Source organism: Mobula birostris, chromosome 15, assembly GCF_030028105.1.
Source record: "Mobula birostris isolate sMobBir1 chromosome 15, sMobBir1.hap1, whole genome shotgun sequence".
Taxonomy (NCBI): domain Eukaryota; kingdom Metazoa; phylum Chordata; class Chondrichthyes; order Myliobatiformes; family Myliobatidae; genus Mobula; species Mobula birostris.
Genome location: NC_092384.1, coordinates 8,961,810 through 8,983,076, shown reverse-complemented (window position 1 = coordinate 8,983,076; position 21,267 = coordinate 8,961,810). Strand labels below are relative to the sequence as shown.

General features: G+C 42.8%; 1 protein-coding gene across 4 annotated transcripts in view; it reads left to right on the top strand.

The window, feature by feature from the left end:
- Nucleotides 1-21,267, top strand: part of vac14 (vac14 homolog (S. cerevisiae)) — a 468,264-nt gene that overhangs the window by 33,142 nt on the left and 413,855 nt on the right. For all 4 annotated transcript variants that reach the window (XM_072279307.1, XM_072279308.1, XM_072279306.1 and 1 more), the window contains 2 exons: nt 18,208-18,358; nt 20,547-20,714. In XM_072279307.1, the coding sequence (XP_072135408.1) occupies nt 18,208-18,358; nt 20,547-20,714 (319 nt within the window). The remainder of the gene's footprint in view (nt 1-18,207; nt 18,359-20,546; nt 20,715-21,267) is intronic.

Genomic DNA, 21,267 nt, shown 5'->3' with positions numbered 1-21,267 from the left:
TGTCTTCCCCCTTCCTTTCAGGCCTGAAGGGTCTCAGTCAGAAATGTCGACTGTTTATTCATTTCCATAGATGCTGCCTGACCTGCTGAGTTCCTCCACGATCTTGTTTGTGTTGCTTTGGGTTTCCAGCATCTGCAGAATCTCTTGTGTTCCCATTAATGATGTTTGTTCCAAATTCTTTGATAGTGTTTTAAAGTTTCTAATAGAGATTTCAGTCAACCAAAGCTCTGTGAATACAGCATCGCAGAACTCTCAGATAAAATTATTTTTAATGCGCTGGCAGCAGAATTAGTAGTGATCGACACAAACAAGATGGTGGAGGAACTCAGCAAGCCAGGCAGCATCTGTGGAAAAGAATAAACAGTTGACATTCTGGGCCAAGACCCTTTATCAGGTCCTGATGAAGGGTTTTGGCTGAAACGTTAACTGTTTACTTTTTTCAATATTAGCCTGGCCTGCTAAGTTCCACCAGCATTTTGTGTGAGTTGCTTGGAATTCCAGCATCTGCAGGTCTTTGAGTTGATAGCGATGCTTACCGACTAGGGATTCTACAGATAGCCAGACCTGGCGACGGCGATCTTGCCTAAGCAGCTCAGCTGAGCGAGAGGCTGATGCAGGCGATGCAAGAGGAGGCAGAAATATGGCAAGAGAGCCAGTGTACTAGCTAGGCTGAGAGCTAACCCAACCAGGCTGGCGGTTCCATCACTTTTCCTGGCCAATGTTCGCTCGCTAAAAATAAAACAGATTCGCTGAGACTGAGAGTACACGGACTAAAAGAGATGAAAAACTGCTGCATTCTGGTTTTTTACTGAAACATGGCAAAACAACGTGCCCGACTTGGCATTTCAACTTGACGAGATGACTGTTCTGTGCAGACAGAATCTCCCAGTCAGGGATATCCAAAGGAGGTGGAATCTATGTGTATATTAATTGAGGCTGGTGCACAAAGTCATCTGTAGTTAACAGTTACTGTTACAATTAAATGGCAGACACATAATCTACTCAGGGAGTTAGTTTACTGTTGTATTCATCGCACTGTTTACGTCTCATCCTGCTCCCTCCCCCCTGCCCTCGAGCACAAATGTCAAGGATGCACTGGGAGAGCTTTACAATATCATCAGCTTTCACAAAACAAACACCTGGACAGCCTCTTCATATTTACAGGAGACTTCAGTCGTGTTAACCTGCAGGACATTTTTCCCAAATTCTACCAACACATCACCATGTCCACTAGGGGAGCAATCAGATGCAGTACTTACAAAGCCTCACATGCCCCCATCTTGGCCCCTCTGGCCATATTTCCATAATGTTAATCCCAGCACCCTGACCACTGCTGAAAATGGAGAAACCAGTCGAGGACCATCACTGCATGGCCTAATGAACCAACCTGTATGCTTCAGGGCTGTTTTGAACAAACTAATTGGTATAACTTCAAGGAGGTCGGCACAAATGGAGAAGGCACAGACCACGAGGAGTATGCCTCATCTGACACCAGCTATATCTGTAAGTGTGTTGGTAATGTTGTTCACTCAAAAATGGTCATCTCACTCCCCAACCAGAAGTCTTGGCTGAATGCAGTGGTGCACTCCCTACTAAAAGCCTGGGGGCACTGCCTTCAAGTATGGAGACAGAACAACCAGGAGAAACCTCATCAGAGGCAAAGACCGCCTACACACAAAAAATTCAGGAGCACCTGTCCGACAATAATCCCTGGCATATGTAGCTAAGCATCAAGGACATTACCGACCACGCAAGGAAAAACAGCGTGGACTGTATCAGTATGCCTCATTCTCTAATGCTCTAAATAACTTTTAGGCACACTCCGAAGCATGCAACACAACACCAGCCACGAAAGCTACCCCTCTCCCAGGGTGAGCAGTCACAGTCTATAACAGTAGCAGATGTGAGAAGGACTCTGCAGAGAGTCAACACCCATAAGACAGTCAGGCCAGCCAACATCCCAGGTCAAGTACTAAGTGAGTATGCACACCAGCTCACTGATATCTTCATGGACATGTTCAATGCTTCACTCATCCAGGTTGCTGTCCCAACATGCATCAAATCAGCCATCATCCCTGTAACAAAGGACCTGACACCTTCAGAACTAAATGACTAGTGCCTAGAGGCACTGATGCCAATCATTATGAAGTGCTTTGATTGGTTGATAATGGCACACATCAAAAACTCTATTCCTGCCACACACGACACTCACCAATATTCTAATCGATGGAACCACTCTACGACAGATACCATAGCATCTGCCTTGCACCTGGCTCTGAGACACCTAGAAAAGAAGGACACCTATGTCAGAATGTTGTTTCTGGATTTCATTCCAGCATTCAACACTATTGTCCCACAGACCTTGGTGAACAAACTCCTACTCTTCAGTCTAAATACACAACTGTTCAAATGGGTGTTGGACTTCCTAACAAACAGACCTCAGATAGTCAGGATGAACAACCACTTCTTCCTCCCCATCATCCTCGACACAGGTGCCCCCCAGGGTTGGGTGCTGAGCTTATTGCTGTACACTCTGCTCGCATGTGTCCACATAGTCAAACATCCAAGTAATCACATAGTCAAGTTTGTCGATGACATGACAGTGGTGAGGCTCATCACCAATAATGATGAGATGGCCTACAGAGGGGTGGTGGAAGAGCTCAAAGCCTGGTGCCAGGCAAATAACCTCTTCCTCAATGTCAACAAGACAAAGGAGATGGTTACTGACTTCAGAAGAACTTGCACCACTGATAGCCCTTCTTTACATTAGCAGCACAGCAGTGGAAACTGAGTGGTTTCAAACTCATGGGAGTGCAGATCTTGTACAACCTCTCATGGTCACAGAACACATCCTACATAATCAGCAATGATCAACACGTCTACATTCTGAGGAGGCTGAAGAGAGCTGGACTATGCATATCTATACTTGCGTCCTTCTGTGGATAAGTAGTCGTAGCAAAGACACAGACTTGCAGTTACCCCAAAGACTTTGTGTTTCACCCGGTATACGACATACCACAAGCTCTCTCCCTCTCCCTCTCTCCTCCCCCCCCGCCCCCCCCCCCCCAATAAGGGAGAAGGAAGTGTCTCTGTTTTCCCAGCAAGCTGGGAGACATAATAAACAACTTGTTGGTTTATGATGTTAAAAGTCCATTACGTCGCTTTTTCTGAGCTCTGTACCTAAATATCTCAAAGATCTCGCGTCTCCGGGCACACAGCTGTAGATATTTCAACTCCCCTGATGACACGCAGGTCTCCTGCCGTGATACCGACCCTCAATCTGCCCATCTCCAGAGCCTCAAGATCCTAGGCTTCCAAATCCGAGCTGGACTCTTAGGCCGAGCCCTTGGCATGTTGAACAACGGCCAGTTATGAAACCCTGAGAGCAGGTCCCATTCTCGCAAAGAACCAAAGTCAACGCGTAACTCCAGGTTAGGGTCTTCAAAAGAACCCTGAAAGGGAAAAATAAAGATATTAAAAATGGAAATAGAGCTGTTTCCGAAGATGCAAGCAAAGGAGTTGCCGTTTAGCGCCATCATTACTTCGCTCCGCCTTCAGAAGTGGTTCATATTAATTGTTTTATTTAATTATTGTGTTCTATATCTTATTGTGTTTTTGTTTGTTGCATCAGAGCCAGAGTAACAATTATTTCATTCTTCTTCACACTTACATACTGGAAATGACATTAAACAATCTTGGATCTTGAATCTGTTTATGCTAACAGCAGGCCATTGGATATTAAATTGAAAAATCCTGTAACTAACTGTGCAAGAACCTAGAAAGAAGTGGGCTAAAGTCTTTAAAGAAGGTTTTACCATTAACTTGGAGGTCCTTTGCACCATTTTGGCATAGTAACAAAACTGTATTTGCACCTGAATGAGTAGTGGCGAGTCCAAGTTGCATATGAACATTCCCCAAGTATAAGAAAGTAGGAGCATGAGAAAGACAGCAGTCCCTGTAAGTTTCTCCCAGGCCCCACACCTTCTTCTGAACCAGATTCCCAAACCCTCAATTCCTTGATACTTAAGTGTATCTACCCATGCTTCAAATGAGCCTCCAAGCCTATTTCAGGCAGAAAATTCCAGAAATTCACTACACTTTACAAGAAATGTCAACATAATTCATTATTATATGGCACGTCCCTAGTGTTGAAACTGTCCCTTCATATCCTTTGAGATTATACAGCGTAATGCAAAAGTTTGGGCATCCCTGGTCAAAATTTCTGTTACTGTGAATAAAGTGAGTTAGATGATGAACTGATCTCCAGAACTGGGATCCATGGCACCCACTACATCATCATGTGCCAGTTTCCAACCGCCTAAAATCGAGGAAAAGCTTTGCTACAGTGGAGGAACTACCGCACGGAACATCCCCACAAACACACAGGATTGACCTCTGGCAACAAACAGAAGCCAGAACCCCACCAAACAATACAGTGCAAGAGCCCACAGAAATGTTACAAGACGAGGCACTGCTTGACGGACAGAAGTGGACACTCTCAACGGAGTGAGATCGGGAGTTTGTAGGAAGGGAGACAATATAATGAAGTGGGGTTTAAAGACCAGCGAATCCTGTGAGTGTGGCGAAAGGGTGCAGAACATTGAACACATTCTGCGCAACTGCCCACTCTCACCTGATTTAGCTGACATTGACCTGCTCAACATCAACCAAACATCACTAGAGTGGCTGGTTGTCTGGTGTGACAAGCTGTGATGATGAGTGGGGATCTTCGAACTTCTGATGATTGATATACTTGATAACGGTGGTTACAATCTTTACTGTTGGACGTGTCATTGCCTGGAACTTGCATGGAGTGAATTATAAACACTGCCCAGCTTCAGCTTGAGTAGTGTCCAGACCTTGATGCTGTGGATGTTGTGATTTTGTGTTTTGTGCTCTGAGCTCCTTTGTTGTTTCCAGGCACTTTGGGCACAGCTCGGTAGTGTAGTGGTTAGCAAAATGCTTTACAGCAGCCATCTGTAAGATTCAATTCCTGCAGTTGTCTGTAAGGAGTTTGTACTTTCTCCCAGTGATCATGTGGGTTTCCTCTGGGTGCTCTGGTTTCTCCCTTGCATTCCTAAAGTGTAGGTGGTTAGCGTTAGCGAGTTGGGGGCAAACTATGTTGGCACCAGAAGGATGGCTTAGCACAATTCTTACTGATTTGATTTGACGCAAATGATATATTTCACTTTATGTTTACATGTACATAACAGATAAAGCTAATCTTTAATTGCATCTGCTTTTCTTTTTATCATTAATAAAGCACATTTTTATCTTAGCCCAGGCTGCCCAACAATTTCTAATTACCTTTTCCAATTTGTAAAAGTAGTTTCATTACATCTGTCAGCTCAGATTCTTCAAACGCTTCAATCAAATTGCCCTTGATCTTCTAAACTCTTCAAATTAAGAGGAAAGTTTGAGTAATTTGATTCCAAGCAGGGACATTGTTTTCTGACCAGCGTTGCTCTGTCCCTTCTGTCCTTGTCCATGTGCTGGTTTTCCCTTCCAGCTGTGAGAGTTGTCAGGTCTCGGCATCTAGACCTTGTTATGTTTACTGTTCTGTCAACAGACTGTCACCTCTGCTCCCCTTTACACTTCGCCACCAAGCTTTCACCTCTCTGTTCCTGTTTGCCAGATGGTATGCTCTCTCTCTGGAGCAGTTTTAAAGCCCTTATCAAGTTTCAAAGTAATAAAATTTTAATGTGCACCACGTAACCTGGCTTTAAGCCATGCTGATCATGAATATCCCATGCAGACTTTGAATGAGTACAGCTGGCGCTTGGGGTTCCCTGGGTGAGGAAGGGCTGTTGGGGGGAAGGGGGTGGAACATAACAAGCAGAATCCCATTCCCTGTCAAAATCTCTACACCAAGATCTGTTTACCTTTCCCATCGGACTGAAATTGTTTCCGGTGTCTTGACTCTAGCATCCATAGCTTTGCCATTTTGCACGTGTCCAATCTGAATTGTTCCATCATTTACAGCTGTCTTCAATTGCCATGGTGTAGGCTCTGAAATTCCCTCAGAAACTCTGCTTCACCATATCTTTCCCCTCCTTTAACTTGCTGCTTAAAACCAACCCCAACTGATGATTTCCTCCCATCTTCATCTCCAAGAAATCCGCAATCTGCTGAGCACCAGATCACTGGCTTTCAGGTTTGGTGACCAAGTAAAATATAAGGGGTCTGAGTACGATCTCCAGAAAGCATCTTGTGTGTGAAAGGGTAATTCCAGATCAAACTCGAATCACTGAAGGATGTTGGACAGCTGTGGCAAGGCTTGAATGCTCTCACCTATAAGGTGAAACCAAGCGGCAGGTGACAACAAGGTATCGCTCCCAGATGAGCTCAATGCCTTTTATCCTCGATTTGGCCATCAAAACATGGAGGCACTTTTATGAACTCCTACTGGCCCCACAACCCTATGTTTTCAGTCTCTAAGCATGATGTGAGAATGTCCTTCAAGAAGGTGAACCCACGAAAGGCATCTGGCTCAGACTGGCTACCTGGCCAAGTAGTACCATTGCTTAAAAGGAGCGTGGTAACCTGCCTCAATGAACATCATCCAGTAGCATTTACATCCACTGTGGTGAAGTGTTTTGACAGGTTGGTGATGAAACATATCAAGTCCTGCCTGAGAAGCAACTTGGATCTGTTTCAATTTGCCTACCTTCACTATAGGTCACTAGCAGGTACCATTTCATTGGCTCGTCATTCAACCCTGGAACATCAAAACAGTGAAGATGCTTACATCAGGGTGCTCTTCATTGACTACAGCTCTACATTCAATACTGTCATCCCCTCAAAACTAATCAATAAGCTCCAAGTCCTTGGCTTCAATACTTCCTTGTGCAACTGTGTCCTCGATTTCCTTACCTTCCGACCCCAGTCAGTCTGGACTGGCAGGAAACCAGAATTGATGAAATAACAAAACGGTTGCAGGCAAAAGAGAGTGAAAATGGACTGGGAGACAAAAGCAGATCCAGAGAAGATGCAATATCATGTAGAAAATAAAATCCTCTTTCCTTGTCCACATTGCACCCGTCAAATCTCTTCAAGCCTCTTATACTGGCTTTTTTTTGTGTCTTTCTGGCTTTGCTTCTCCTGTGGCAGCTGTGGCTTCATCTTAAAAGGTTTTGTTCTCTGAAATACAGCGTGCTCACTGTAATTCACATGACTTTTCAACTGACATAATTCTGATGTGCTGTTGGTCTTCATGGTTAATGATGTTTATTCTGGTGTAGTGATGGAAAACAAATTTCTGGCTTTTCCAAACAGTGCAGTAATGTTTGACATCTTTGACCATTTTCAGTTCTGAGGATTCCAGGAAAGGTAACAGGATAAAACAAGATGAAGTAGTATCCCAAGGGCTTCTACTGATATACAGGTCGACCTTCACTAACCTGGCACCATTGGGACCTGAGGAGTGCCGGATTAGTGAAAATGCCGAATTACAAAAGGATCACATTAAGCATAATCAGTGCTGGAGTATTGAAGGAACCGGATTACAGGTAGTTGGATTAGTGAAGGTCGACTGTACTAAGAACAGAAGGATAGCAAGGGACAAAGTAGTCGACTTAGATATCAGTGTGATCATCTATGCATGGAGCTGAAAGAGATGAGGAAGATCCTACATGAATTTTTTTGTATCTGTGTTTACTTTTTTTTCAAAGATTTCAATAAACTTTATTGTCATTCTAACCATACATCAGCTCTGCAGGGCAGAATGAGACAGCGTTTCTCAGGGGCAGTGCAATCATAACATAACAAACGCAACACTAAATAATAAACATAACAATAAGTAGTAAAACACAACAGCCACATGTCAGTTAAAATCAAGTTATAAGTGTCCCGTGCAAGTTAAAAGTGTCCAAAGCAGAGTCAGGTAGAGCAGCTATTTAGCAGTCTGACTGCCTGTGGGAGGAAGCTGTTTAGTAGCCTTCTGGTAGATGGACACAGAATCTATAGAACTGACGCAAGACAGTAGTGATGTCATGGACTGTATCTGAATTAGAGAAGTGGAGGTGCTTGCTGTCATAGGAAAATTAGGATGGATAAATCCCCAAGGTCTAAACTTTGTGGGAGGCCAGTTCAGAATTGCAGGGGCCCTGGCAGAGATATTTAAAATATCCTTAACCACAGGTGAGGTTCCAAAGAACTGGAGGATAGCTACTGTTGTTCCATTGTTTAAGAAGCCCCTAAGAATAAGATGGTAACTTAGGGGCTGGTGAGTCTGAGGTCAGTAATGGATACATTTTTGGAAGGTATTCCAAAGCACAGGATATACTATATGTAGGAATATTTGAATAGACAGGTCCTGAAAGTTGTCAATGTGACTTTGTGCATGGTATTCCAAAAGACATGAGATATACTATGAGTATGAATATTTGGATAGATAGGGCGTGAGACAAACTGGGATGGGACATACACAGAATGCAGGGCACTGAGAAGTGCAGTAGAATAAAGCAAATTCCTTGAAAGAGGTGTCACAGATGGATAGGATCGTAAAGAGAGTGTTTGGCATATTGGGCCTTCATAAATCAAAGTATGGAGTAAAGGAGTTGGGATGTTATGTTGAAGTTGCATAAGGCATGTCGATGTGGTTTTGTGCATGGTAGGTAACGACTAATTGAACATAAAGTTTTTAAAGGAGGTTGCAGGAAAGTTGATGAAGGAAAAGCGTTGGATGCCTACATGGACTTCAGCAAGGCCTTTGATAAGATCCTGCAAGGGAGGCTCTTCAAGAAGTTTCAGGTTGATGTCATTCAGGATGTGGTCATAAATTGGATTCAACATTCGCTTAGTGGGAGAAGCCAGAGAGTGGTAGTAGATGGTTGCCTTTCTGACTAGAGGCCTGTGATCAGTGGTGTGCTGCAATAATCAGTGCTGGGTCTGTTATTGTTTGTTATTTATATTAACAATTTGAGTGATAACATGGTAAACTGGAGCAGCAAATTTGTGTATATTATCAAGTTTGGGGATGTAGTGGATAGTGAGGAAGAAGCCTATCAAACCTGGACCAGCTGGAAAAATGGGCTGAAAAATGGCAAATAGAATTTAATGAAACAAGTATTAGGTTTCACTGTGGGAGGACAAACTACGATGGGACATGCACAGTGATGGCAGGGCACTGAGAAGTGCAGTAGAATAGAGCAAATTCCTTGAAAGAGGTGTCACAGATGGATAGGATCATAAAGAGAGTGTTTGGCATATCGGCCTTTGTAAATCAAAGTATTGAGTAAAGGAGTTGGGATGTTATGTTGAAGTTGCATAAGGCATTGCTGAGGCCTAATTTGGAGTATGATTTGATCTTCTTTCAGTTAGTCCTGACAAAGGGTCTCAGCATGAAACGTCATCTGTACCTCTTCCTATAGATGCTGCCTGGCCTGCTATGTTCCACCGCATTTTGTGTGTGTTGCTTGAATTTCCAGCATCTGCAGATTTCCTTGTGTTGGAGTATGATGTGCAGTTTTGGTTACCTCCCTACAGAAAAGATATAAGATTGAAAGAGTGCAGAGAAAAATTACCGTGATGTTGTCATGAACATATTAATTTTTTTTGCCGGATGTATCAATCTGATTTGCATTGTGAGCTTGCTTAAAGTGGCTTACTTTGAAATTTAACCTGTACACAGTGAGAATTAATGGTGGGGAGCTGGGGAGAGGTTTATTGTGGTTAACTTTGATTGAATCCTTGGGAGATATGGAGTCACAGAATAACACAGCACAGAAATAGATCCTTTGACCCTTCTCAGCCAAGATCCCAAATAAGCTACTCCCATTTTCCTGCATTTGACCCATATCCAAATAAATCTTTCCTATCCATTTTCCTGTCCAATGTATTTTAGATGTTCTTATTATACTTTTCTACACCACTTCCTCTGGCAGCTAATTCCATATATGTAACACCTTTTGTAAGAAACAGTGTCTTCCTAGACTCCTGTTCAATCTTTTCTCTCTCATCCTCTAGTCCTTGGTTTCCCCAACCCTGGGAAAGAGCTGACAGACCTGCTGGTATTTCTAGTATTGTCACATATGATGCTGAAGTATGTCACTCGGTGGCAATTAGAGAGTCTTTTGGTTCCTTACTCCTGTAATCTGGTTTTTTGTCTTGCTGTCTCTTTTCTCTGTACTCTCTCTATGATCCTGCCATTCCTTATCTCTAATCCCCAATGGCCATATTGTTCATTTTCCCTGTAATCTCTTTATGGTCTTTCCATTGTCGTTCTCTATACTATACGGCTTTCTGCGATCCGCACATGGCCCTGCCATTCCCCATCTCTCTATGATCTGTTTGTTCCCAGGCTCAGAGGCCTCTGAGATCTACTCTTCTCCAATCTGATCTTTTGGTCTGCATTGACAGACATATCTCTGCTTCCAAGATCCTATTTGTAGAATTCCCTTTTTCAATCCCTGTACTACCTCTCCTTCTCTCCCCTCTTGCATATTTCATAAAACTACTGTAGCTCTAACCAGGTTTTGGTCACTTGGCCTCATTTCTTCTGCTGGTTCATGAGTGTTCCTTTGAGACCTAAATTGTCTGACACCTAGGATGGACATTGTTCCCTTAAGTAGAAAGGTTGGACAAGTGTAAAAGTGTAGGAGGGGACTTAATAAAAACATATAGAATCTGGAATGGTTTCAGCAGGGTGATAGGGAGAAGATGTTCCCTCTTGTGGGAGCACTGTTTAGATGCAAGAGAGTTCTGTGTACATCTATAAGAAAGATGACTTAGAATCCTCAATGTTTTGAGTCTTTGGCACTTTTCCTTAAAGGGAGATAGAACTAATTTTTGAATATTTTTAAGGTAGAGGTAGGCAGATACCTGATTCACAATACGAAAGGTTATCAAGAGAAGGGGATGTAGGTGTTGAAGTTATAATCGGATCAGACATTGTGATCTCCTCTTGTTTATAAGTATTTGTGAAAATGTTCTGTGTCGCTTTAGGACAATTGTGCAGATTGCATGTGGGATTGAAATTGGCTGTCTTACAGATGCTCAAATCAGTATTGATTGTTGAGGTCAAAATGAATTGCAGTGTATTTCTACAGTGTTGTTCAATACCGTGAGGGATAATGAAGGATTCTTAAACCAATGAAACATTTTTCAAATGTAGGTGTTGTTTTATATTAGGAAGTACAATTAGTTTGAGAACTACATCTTCCATCAACAAAAATAGTGTAATGACTGAAGTGTTTATCTTAATGTGTGAGAGCTAAATGGAGCTATTCCCCAGTGGCATCATTTCAGAGGACCTGTCCTGGGCCTAGTGCATAAAGAGCAAAAGAGCTCAGCAAATGCCTCTACTTCCTTAGAAGTTTGTGAAGATTTGACATCTAAAACTTTGACAAACTTCTGTTGATGTGTGGTGGAGAGTATATTGATTGGTACATCACAGTCTGGATGGAAACACCAATGCCTTTGAATGAAAAATCCCATAAAAAATAGCGGATATAGCCCAGTCCATCATGGGTAAAGCTTTTCCTACCATTAAACACATCTACATGGAGTGCTGTGGCAGGAAAGCAGCATCTAGCATCAAGGACCTTCGCCACCCAGGCCTTGTTCTCTGCTCGCTGCTGCCATCAGGACGAAGGTGCAGGAACCTTTGCACTCACACCACCGGGTTCAGGAACAGTGAACCATCAGGCTCTTGAACCAGAGGGGAATAGCTCCGCTCAACTTTACTCGCTCCATCACTGAACCGTACCCACAACTTGACTTGCTTTTAAGGATGCTTCATCTCATGTTCTTGATATTTATTATTAATTAATTAATTCATTTTTCTTTTGTGTTTGCACTTTTTGTTGTCTTTTGCACATTGATTGTTTGTCCTGTTTGGTGCGGTCTTTCATTGATTCTATTATGGCTCTTGTACGTACTGTCTAAGCCCGCAAGAAAATTAATCTCATGGTTGTATATGGTGACCTACGTGCGCTTTGATAACTTACTTTGTACTTTGATCTTTCCATTTCTTACTAGTCCATTTTCGTAAAGGTAACATTTTCCACTGAGTGATACCAACTGGTTTCTATTATTGCCGCAAACGCGAGGAAATCTGCAGATGCTGGAAATTCAAGCACCACACACAAAATGCTGGTGGAACGCAGCAGGCCAGACAGCATCCATAGGAAGAAGCACAATCGACGTTTCAGGACGAAGGGTCCTGACGAAGGGTCTCGGTCTGAAACGTTGACTGTGCTTCTTCCTATGGATGCTGTCTGGCCTGTTGCTTTCCACCAGCATTTTGTGTGTGTTGTTTCTATTCCTGCCTTCTAGTTAAACAAAGAGAAAACTGAAATAATTGCTTTTGGTGCCAAAATAAGAATGATTGAAAGTCAGTGCTTACTTAGAATCCCTGTCATGACAGACCAGAAACCAAGCCAGAAACCTTGGACTCCGACTTAAGTTTTAACTGCCATATTAAGACAATTATGAAGTCAGTCTACTACCATCTTAAAAATATAGCGAGAATGAAAGGGCTTATCAGCAAGATCTAGAAAAACTCATCCATGCATTTATTTTTAGTAGGTTTTATGGCATTTTCACAGTCTCTTTAAAAAAAATCCCTCAGACAGCTGCAGTTCACTCAGAACGCTGCTGCCAGAGTCCTCAGGAAGACCAAGAAGATCACTGCAGTTCTCTGATCACTACACTGGCTTCCTGTCCATCAGGGGATTGGGTTTAAAATATTACTACTGGTCGAGAGCCAAAATGCATCTCTGATCTCTTGCTGCATTATGAACCTTCCTGAGCTCTCAGGTCATCTGGGGCTGGTCTGTTTACCATCCCCAGAGTCAAAACTACACATGGTGAAGCAGCTTTTAATTACTATGCTCCACATATCTGGAATAACCTTCCAGAGAATCTGAAGTCTGCTCCAACTTTAAGCTCTTAAATCTGGGCTTAAAACTTTTCGCTGTGGCTTTTAATTGGAATCTCCTGCACTGTCTGTAACTTTTGTTTATCATTCTATTTTCGTGTAATTTTATTCTCTTATATATTGTCTGAAATTTGATGTTTGATGTTTATATATTTTTCGTAAAGCACTTTGAACTGCCTTGTGTGTGAAAAGTGCTATACAAATAAACTTGAATGCTTGACAGACATCCTACCTCTCCCAGAAGTTCCGGGAGTCTCCTGCATTTTAATAGTGGCTCCCTGATGCCTGCAAATTATATACAATGTCCTGGAAACCAATTTTTTTTTGAGAGAGAGAGAGAGAGAGAACGTGCCTGCCTGCTCACGCCATGGGAGAGTGTTTTAAAAAAAGAAAATATGAAACGTATGTCACCCCAGACTACCCTAAAGTGTACCCCTGCCTAATAGGGGTCAAAATAATGACAGTGTTGCTCGCTGCACTGTTTGCAACAGTGACTTTTCTATTGCCCATGGTGGGTTAAGACTGCAAAAGACATGTTGAGGTGAGTTTAACAGGTGTCATTCATTCATTAGCATAGCTAACGTTATTTAAACTAGCTGGCTAGCTGCTAAGGAGCTACTCTATTGCAGACATCCCACCTCTCCCGGAAGTTCCGGGAGTCTCCCGCAAATTGATGGTGCTACCTCCCTGAAATGAGTTTTTGCAGGATGGGATGTCTGGCTTGAGTGGTATCATTTAAAATGATTAGTTAAGAATCTATTGCCTCTGTATTGTGTAGAATCAAAGATCCCAGACAAGCAATGATGTAGTAGTGTTAGTGAATGGGTCTAGTTGTGCAGGAATGGTTATGCAGCCATTTCAGGTGAACCCATTTGTTGTATTTTAACATTATTCAGTTTGGATAATTTCAAGTTTACAGCACACCATTTGCAACTGTAGCAGAAATGTTAAAACATGAGAGATTCTGCAGATGCTGGAAACCCAGAGCGCACACAAAATGCAGGAGGAACTCAGCAAGTCAGACAGCATCTATGGAGAGGAATAGTCAACGTTTTGGGTTGAGACTGAAAAGGAACGGGGAAGAAGCCAGAATAATACAGATGGGGGGAGGGAGGGAAAGGAGTTTAAGCTGGCAGGTGATAGGTGAAGCCAGGTGAAGGGGGAAGGTAGTTGGATGGGGGGGGGGGAATGAAGTGAGAAGCTGGCAGATGGTAGGTGGTTGAGATAAAGGGTGAAGAAGGAGGAATCTGACAGCAGAATGAACCATGCTAGAAGTGGAAGGAGGAGCACCGGAAAGAGAGAAGTGATGGGCAGGTGAGGAGAAATGTTGTATTGGCTGTGTATTAATAAGTTTATACTTGGGTGTATTCTTCTGTTTTGGTACTTTGTACTATAATTTTAGACATGATTGCAAGAATTTTGTCATCTTTCCTGAGATTGAAATTTTGAGGGAGAAGAGGGGAAAAGAAGATTACACATTAACTTCTAAGAAGTCTCTGAAGATTGAGATTGATTTGGTTCCACTCCATTACTATGATGGCTGATGAGTGTTATGTGTGAGCTGTACATTTGGTTTCAGGAGGAGCAAGTGGCTCTATTCCTTGGGATTCTATTATCTTATTCCACAGCCTCTGCATGTTTGTGCAGAAAAACAAAATGCTGGAGGAACTTCAGCAGTTCAGGCAGCATCTAGGGAAGGGAATAAACATTTGGTATTTTGAGTCAGACTTGAAGCATCTCAGCTTGAAATATCAACTGTTTATTCCTCTTCATAGATGGTGCCTGATTTGTAAAGTTCCTCTGGAATTTTGTGTGTTGCCTCAGATTTCCAGCATTTGCAGAATCTCTTGTGTTTATGCTGTGCATGTTTTTATAGAGTCACACTCTGTGTCTTTCTGGTAGTTTCCTCATTCTGAGTGATTCGGCCCAGGGATTCCCATGAGTTGATCAGGATATTCCATTCTTTGAGAAGACTGTTTGAGACAATAGTCTCCACACTCTGAATCTCTTACTGTCACGAATCTTGGGATAGGGTTTTCTTGGGCATGTCCGTTAGACATGTAGAATATCCATCTATTGCGTATGATCATAGCCTCACTGCTGGAGATGTTGGCCTGGGAGTGAACACTCTCCAAGGGTGGTTAAGAAGCTTAAGAAGGTATATGGCATGCTTGCCTTTATCAGTCAAGGCACTGAGTTCAAAAGTCAGGAAGTCATGTTACAGCTTTATAAAACTCAAATTAGGCTGCACACAGTTTTGGTCGCACCACAATAGGGAGGATGTTGAGGCTTTGGAGAGAGTGCAGAAGAGATTTACCACAATTTTGCTTGGATTAGAGGGCATTGGTATTCCCTTCTCTTGCCTCTCCCAGTAACCTGAGGTATATCCCATCAGACCCTGGGGACTGATCCACCTTAATGCTCTTTAAGAGACCCAATATTACCTCTTCCTTTACCTCGAAATGCCCTGACATATCAATACACTCAGCACTGATCTACTACTTATCCTCCATGTGCTTCACTGTGGTAAATATTGATGTAAAGTACGCTTTTAAGGATCTCGCTCACATCCTCTGCTTCCAAGCACATGCTCCCCCTTTACCTTTGAGGGCCCTACCCTCTCCCTAGTTATTCTCTTGCTCTTGATATATGTATAGAATGCCTTGGGATTCTCTTTAATCCTACTTGCCAAGCCTTTCATTAGCTCCTCCTGGCTTTTCTAATTCCCTCCTTGACTTCTTTTCTGGTTTCTTTATAATCCTGATGGACTTTGTTTGATTCCGGCTTCCTAAGCTTTACATACTTTTCCTTTCTCCTCTTAACATAATTCATCACCTGTGTTGACATCCAGGATTCTTTTACCTTGCATTCCCTGTCCGTTCTTCTGACTGGAACATACCTGTCCTGTACTCTGTGTAGTTGGTATTTAACACCCTCCACATGTCAGTTGTGGACTTGCCCAAAAACAGCTGTTATCAATTATCGCTCCCTAGTTCCTGCCTAAAGCTCTTATGATTTGTCCTGCTTCAGTTAATACACTCCTGCAAGGTCCATACTTATCCTTATCTATAGCTATCGTAAGGAGTTGTGGTCACTGTTCCTGATGTCCCTTCTGTGATATTGTCCCTGATCAGCAGTGCAACTCACCCACCTCTTTTACCTCCCTCTCTGTCTTTTCTTAATTAAGCACCCATTCCTGTCCTTCTCTCAACCAAATCTCTGTAATGACTGTAACATCATAGTTCCATGTACTAAACCATTCTCTTAGTTCATCACCTTTACTTTTAATACTCCTAAGCATTAAAACACACACACTTCAAACTATCTGTCCCATCATATCTATTACATTTCTCCTACCTGTTTTTACTAGCTCTGACATCTACCTTCCTTGCTATTCCTCCGCTTTCTGACCTGGTACTCTGGTTCCCATCTCCCTGCCAAACTCGTTTGAACCCTCCCGAGTAGCATGAGTGAACCTCCTGGCCAGGATATTGGTTCCCCTCCAGTGTAAGTGCAACCTGTCTCTCTTGTGCAGGTCACCTCAGGCCTGAAGAGGTGCCAATTATACAAGAACCTGAAACCCTGGCCGAACCATTCATCTGTACTATCATCCTATTCCTGACCTGACTTTCATGTGGTACTAGGAGTAATCCAGATCTCCCTCTCCCCTCTCTTAAGAATATCCTACAGCTGCTCTGAGACACCTTGGACTCTTAGCACCCACGAGGCAACTCAACATCTGGGCATCTGTTTAATGACTGCAGGATCTCTGGTCCATACCCCTAACTATCAAGTTTCATATCGCTATGGCTCTGCCTGATTTTACCCTTCCCTGCTGAGCCTCAAAGCCAGCCACAGTGCCACTAGTCTGACTGCTGATGCAGTGTGCTGATAGGTCATTCAGCTCCCCCCACCCCCCAAAGCAGTGTGTATACTTGTTGCTGAATGGAGTGGCCACTGACTGCTTACTCCCCTAGTTTCTCATGTTGTTCACCCATCTGAAGCTTGACCACCTCAGTAGAAGTATCATTTATAAAGTCTTCAGACTCTCAGCTGGTTCCGAGTACATCCAGCTCCAGTTGCTTGACCTTGTCAGTCAGGAAGTGAATGCATTTCCATAGATGTAGTTATCAGGGAGACCATTAGGTACCCTGTAATCCCACATTTTACAGGAGGAGTGTTCCACTGCCTTAGGTACCATCCTGCCGACACATTTTATACTTTTGGCTCTTACTTCTCAAGCTTAAATTCTAGACTTTTTCTGTTCTCGCTGAAGCCTGCCGAGCCAAAGCCTGGCCGCTCCCACAATGGTTACTCTGCCTAAACCTTGCTTTTTATTGGCCCTTGCTAAGTTACTAATAACCCAAGCAATCTCCCGCTGCTCAGGCAAGTCTTGACAGCCCCCACTCACTATTTACACTTCCGTGTAAATTAATGATACAGTATCCACCCGTATTTTCTACCATTTCACTTTTAGCATCGTTCCTTATAATGTCTTAATTTTAAACTCTTACATTCTTTTTCAAAATCTATTTTCTCCCCCAGATGTCTGTATCTTGTTAAAGTGTCTTTGGAACTACTTTTGTACACCTGATGGACTCCTTCAGAATTTTAAAAGCCTTAATCTTCAATGGATAAGTAATTCTTAACTTGGACTGAGTTATCATCTTTTTCTGTAGATACAGGGCAAGTCCTGTGTTGGTCTGCTGGCACAAGGGTTCATTAGCCCTGGCGGAACATTGACTACTGTGACTCAGCATCTGGTGTTTCAATACAGCCCATGAACTATTCATGTGGAAGTATCAAGTACTGGAATTATGATGCAAGCAATAGTAAAAGGCTCTAGTTTTTGAATAGTGCTCAAAACTTTCTTCTTTCCTGCAGGATGTGTCTTTTGGTGGGAGACCAGCATAGCTTTCAGCTGGTTCTTGTATGCACTGAGACAATAGTTGTCAGCAAAGCTGAGGAGGGGAAATCTTCAACACGAGATTCTGCAAATGCTGAAAATCCAGAGCAACAAAGGCAAAATGTTAGAGCAACTCAGCAGGTCAGGAGGTATCTATGGAAGGGAATACGTCAAACGTTGACTTTTATTTCCTCTCCATAAAATGCTGCCTGACTTGCTGAGTTCTAGCATTTTGTGTGGGGGAATCTTCACTCCCACTTCTGCTGTGGTGTTCGAGTCTCTAGAGTGTTCTACTTCACTGAATGGTAAATCCGAAGCTGAGGGTGAAGTCAGCCTCTTGGGCATGGAGGATGCAAGGGCAGGAGGATAAATAACTCGTACTCTGTGACTGCTTAATCTTGATATTTGTCCTCTCTTTCAGATTGGTGCGAGAGTTTGTAGCACAGAATAATACTGGACAAATAAAACATGTAATCCAAATCCTGTCACAGGAGTTTGCTCTGTCGCAGCATCCTCACAGCCGCAAGGGTGGGCTGATTGGTCTTGCAGCTTGCTCCATTGCTCTTGGCAAGGTGAGTTACTTCCAACTAATGGAAGTCTACTGGAATTATTCAAAGTTAATTTAAACCCTTTCAGCCTAATGAGTATTTGCTATTTGATAATCTTCTTTCAAGCCCTTTCTTTAAAACTGTTTGCCAATTCCAACACTAATGCTTTTCTACTCTTCTGCAACCACTGCCTGCTATAGTGTGAGGTCTGACTCCGGCTCATAAATAGAACTAACGACAAGAACATGCTGTGTTTGCTTATAAGGGTGAGATCTTGTGAACTTGGGTATGTGGAAAAAGCATTTTAAGTATATTAGATTCGTATTTTAACCTCCTACCAGTAACATTGCAAGCACACACCTTTAATTATGTTTTCCCATTTGACTTCGCTCTGAAGACCATAAAAATACCATTTTTATTCCTACATATGCTTACTGAGTGTGCACTGAATTTAAGCTGATAACTCCACGGCCGTACAAAGCAGGAAGTTTAATATCCCAATTATTTCAATAGTCCTAGCTGATATCTTCTGTTTCAGCCATGGACAACATCTGATTTAAAAAGAAATGTGCCTCTCTGTGATTGGTCTACTTGTGCAGTCTCTCACATGTGCTCTACTATATATATATATATATATATAGAGAGAGACACACACACACATACACACACACACACACACACACACACACACACACACACACACACACACACACACACACACACACACACACACCCCCCTACCTTCACTAATCCAGCACCATTGGGGCCTGAGGAGTGCCGGATTACAGGTAGTCGGATTAGTGAAGGTCGACCTGTATATATTTTCAAGAAACAGAGTAAATTCCCCTTTGGGTAAACATCTCAAAACCAGTCTGCAGACAGAGGTCTAAACAGGGCCACTTATCTGGTTATGGCAAGTAGTAAAAGCCATCCAGCCTCTCAAGTTAGTTAATTAGATCAAGGCTGATTTTGTACATCATCTTTCATCCATATTTTTTGTTCCTGAAAACAGAAATAGTAGATACTAGCATTGTTTTAGATACCAGCAGGTTCTTGTGTGAATTGAGCCAGTGGTTGTCAGAAACTGAGTTTGGGAACATTGTATAATATATAAGATGGAGCTTGGGTAAGATGGTTGAAAGTTTGGCTGTGATGCTGAGGGACACAGGTAGTGCTGGATGCTACACTACGTGAGAGAGGTAGATCAGACTGCAGTGCAGAGTAGTGGCAGGTGTTAGGATGCAGTGTGAGAGGAAAGTGGCTGTGAGTCTGCAGGGCTTGGGTAGGGGTCCAAAGCATTGGAGTGTGCGCACGAGGCTGGCACGATGGTACAGGGTGCAAGGTGTTGGGTGGGACGCGACAGTACACAGGTGAAATGTTGAGGTAATAATGAGGATGAGCAACTAGGGTACATGTGACAGTGGCTGAGTGCCGAGGCAGAGTGGTGGGATACAGCACCTGAATGGAGGATCCAGAAATTGGGTGTGGATATGATGCTGTCTTTTGTAAGGAGGGAATGGTAACGCGTAGCAGATAAATTTCAATTCTATCCCATGGCTGTAGGACTATTGAATGTGCCCTTGTACAAGAAAATGGGCTCTTGACCACCCAATCTACTTCATTATGACCTTGCACCTTATCTGCCTGCATTGTACTTTCTCTGTAACAAAAACAATTAATTTAGCATTTTGTTATTATTTTCCTTTGTATAACCTCAATGAACTGTTGCTATGAAATGATCTGTGTTGACAGTCTGCAGGACAGGATTTTCACTGTACATGTGACCAGAATAAAAAATTTACCAATGCTTCATTGGCAGGGACAGCATTCTTCTCAGCGTCTTGGCTCTCTGGTCCTGTTGCAAGTAACTCCCCTTTGCTGCTACATGTGACAACAAGTTCAGTTGCTGAAACTTTCATTGATTGTGTTTACAGAAAATGCTCTGGGCACTGAGGGTGGCTGCAGCTGACACTAAACTAGGTTAGATTGAATTGGCTGATAGTGGGAAAGGTTGGTTTGAGTTTATAAGTTATCCTGATGGGATATTTTGTCCACATGAGGAGAAAACATTTTAATGCTGTAGCAGAGAACGTTGACCATTCTAGAAATGCATGATATTGCTGTCAGAAGTGGAAGTTGAAAGGTTAGTGCTAAATCCTGCATACTTAAAGCATTTACTGTTGGTATACAGTGTTATGTGCTTTCCCTGCAGGATTCCGGCTTGTATCTGAAGGAACTGATTGAACCAGTTCTGATGTGTTTCAATGATGCTGATAGCCGATTGCGTTACTATGCCTGCGAGGCTCTGTACAACATTGTGAAAGTGGCTAGGGGCTCGGTCCTTCCGCACTTCAACGTCCTGTTCAACGGTCTTAGCAAGGTAATTGTGTTACAATAAATCCAAACAACTGTGGCTCAAAATGTATATCTGCACTGCTTTTGGTCTACATTTAAAGATGATTCTGAGAAACAAAGTGTTGAAGGGCCTAGTGTTCAAGGTCCCAGTCGTTTGGAGTCCAGGCCTGGTGTTCAGGCTCCTCAATCAGAATCCTCATAAGTCATCATCGGTGAATTATGGGCTTAATACCAAGGATTGATCGGAAGCCTGGAGGTCGGAGCCTGATGGCCAAAGCCCTGAGTCTACTGCAAGTTCCCTGGGAAAGTCAAAGCCCATTCTCTGTGAATCCGTGAGTCTACCGGAGGTCAGAGAAGTATTTGTGTGAATGGGAGTGAGGAACATGGCTTGTTTTGCTGCTGTCCTGCTGAGCGTAGTGTGCATGCTATGTTGGCGCTGGAATGTGTAGCGACACTTGGAAGACTGTCCCCAACACATACTTGGGTGTGTTGGTTGTTTACACAAGCAGTACATTTCACTGTATGTTTCGATCTACATGTGATAAATAAAATATACCTAAAATCTGACATTTTTGTAT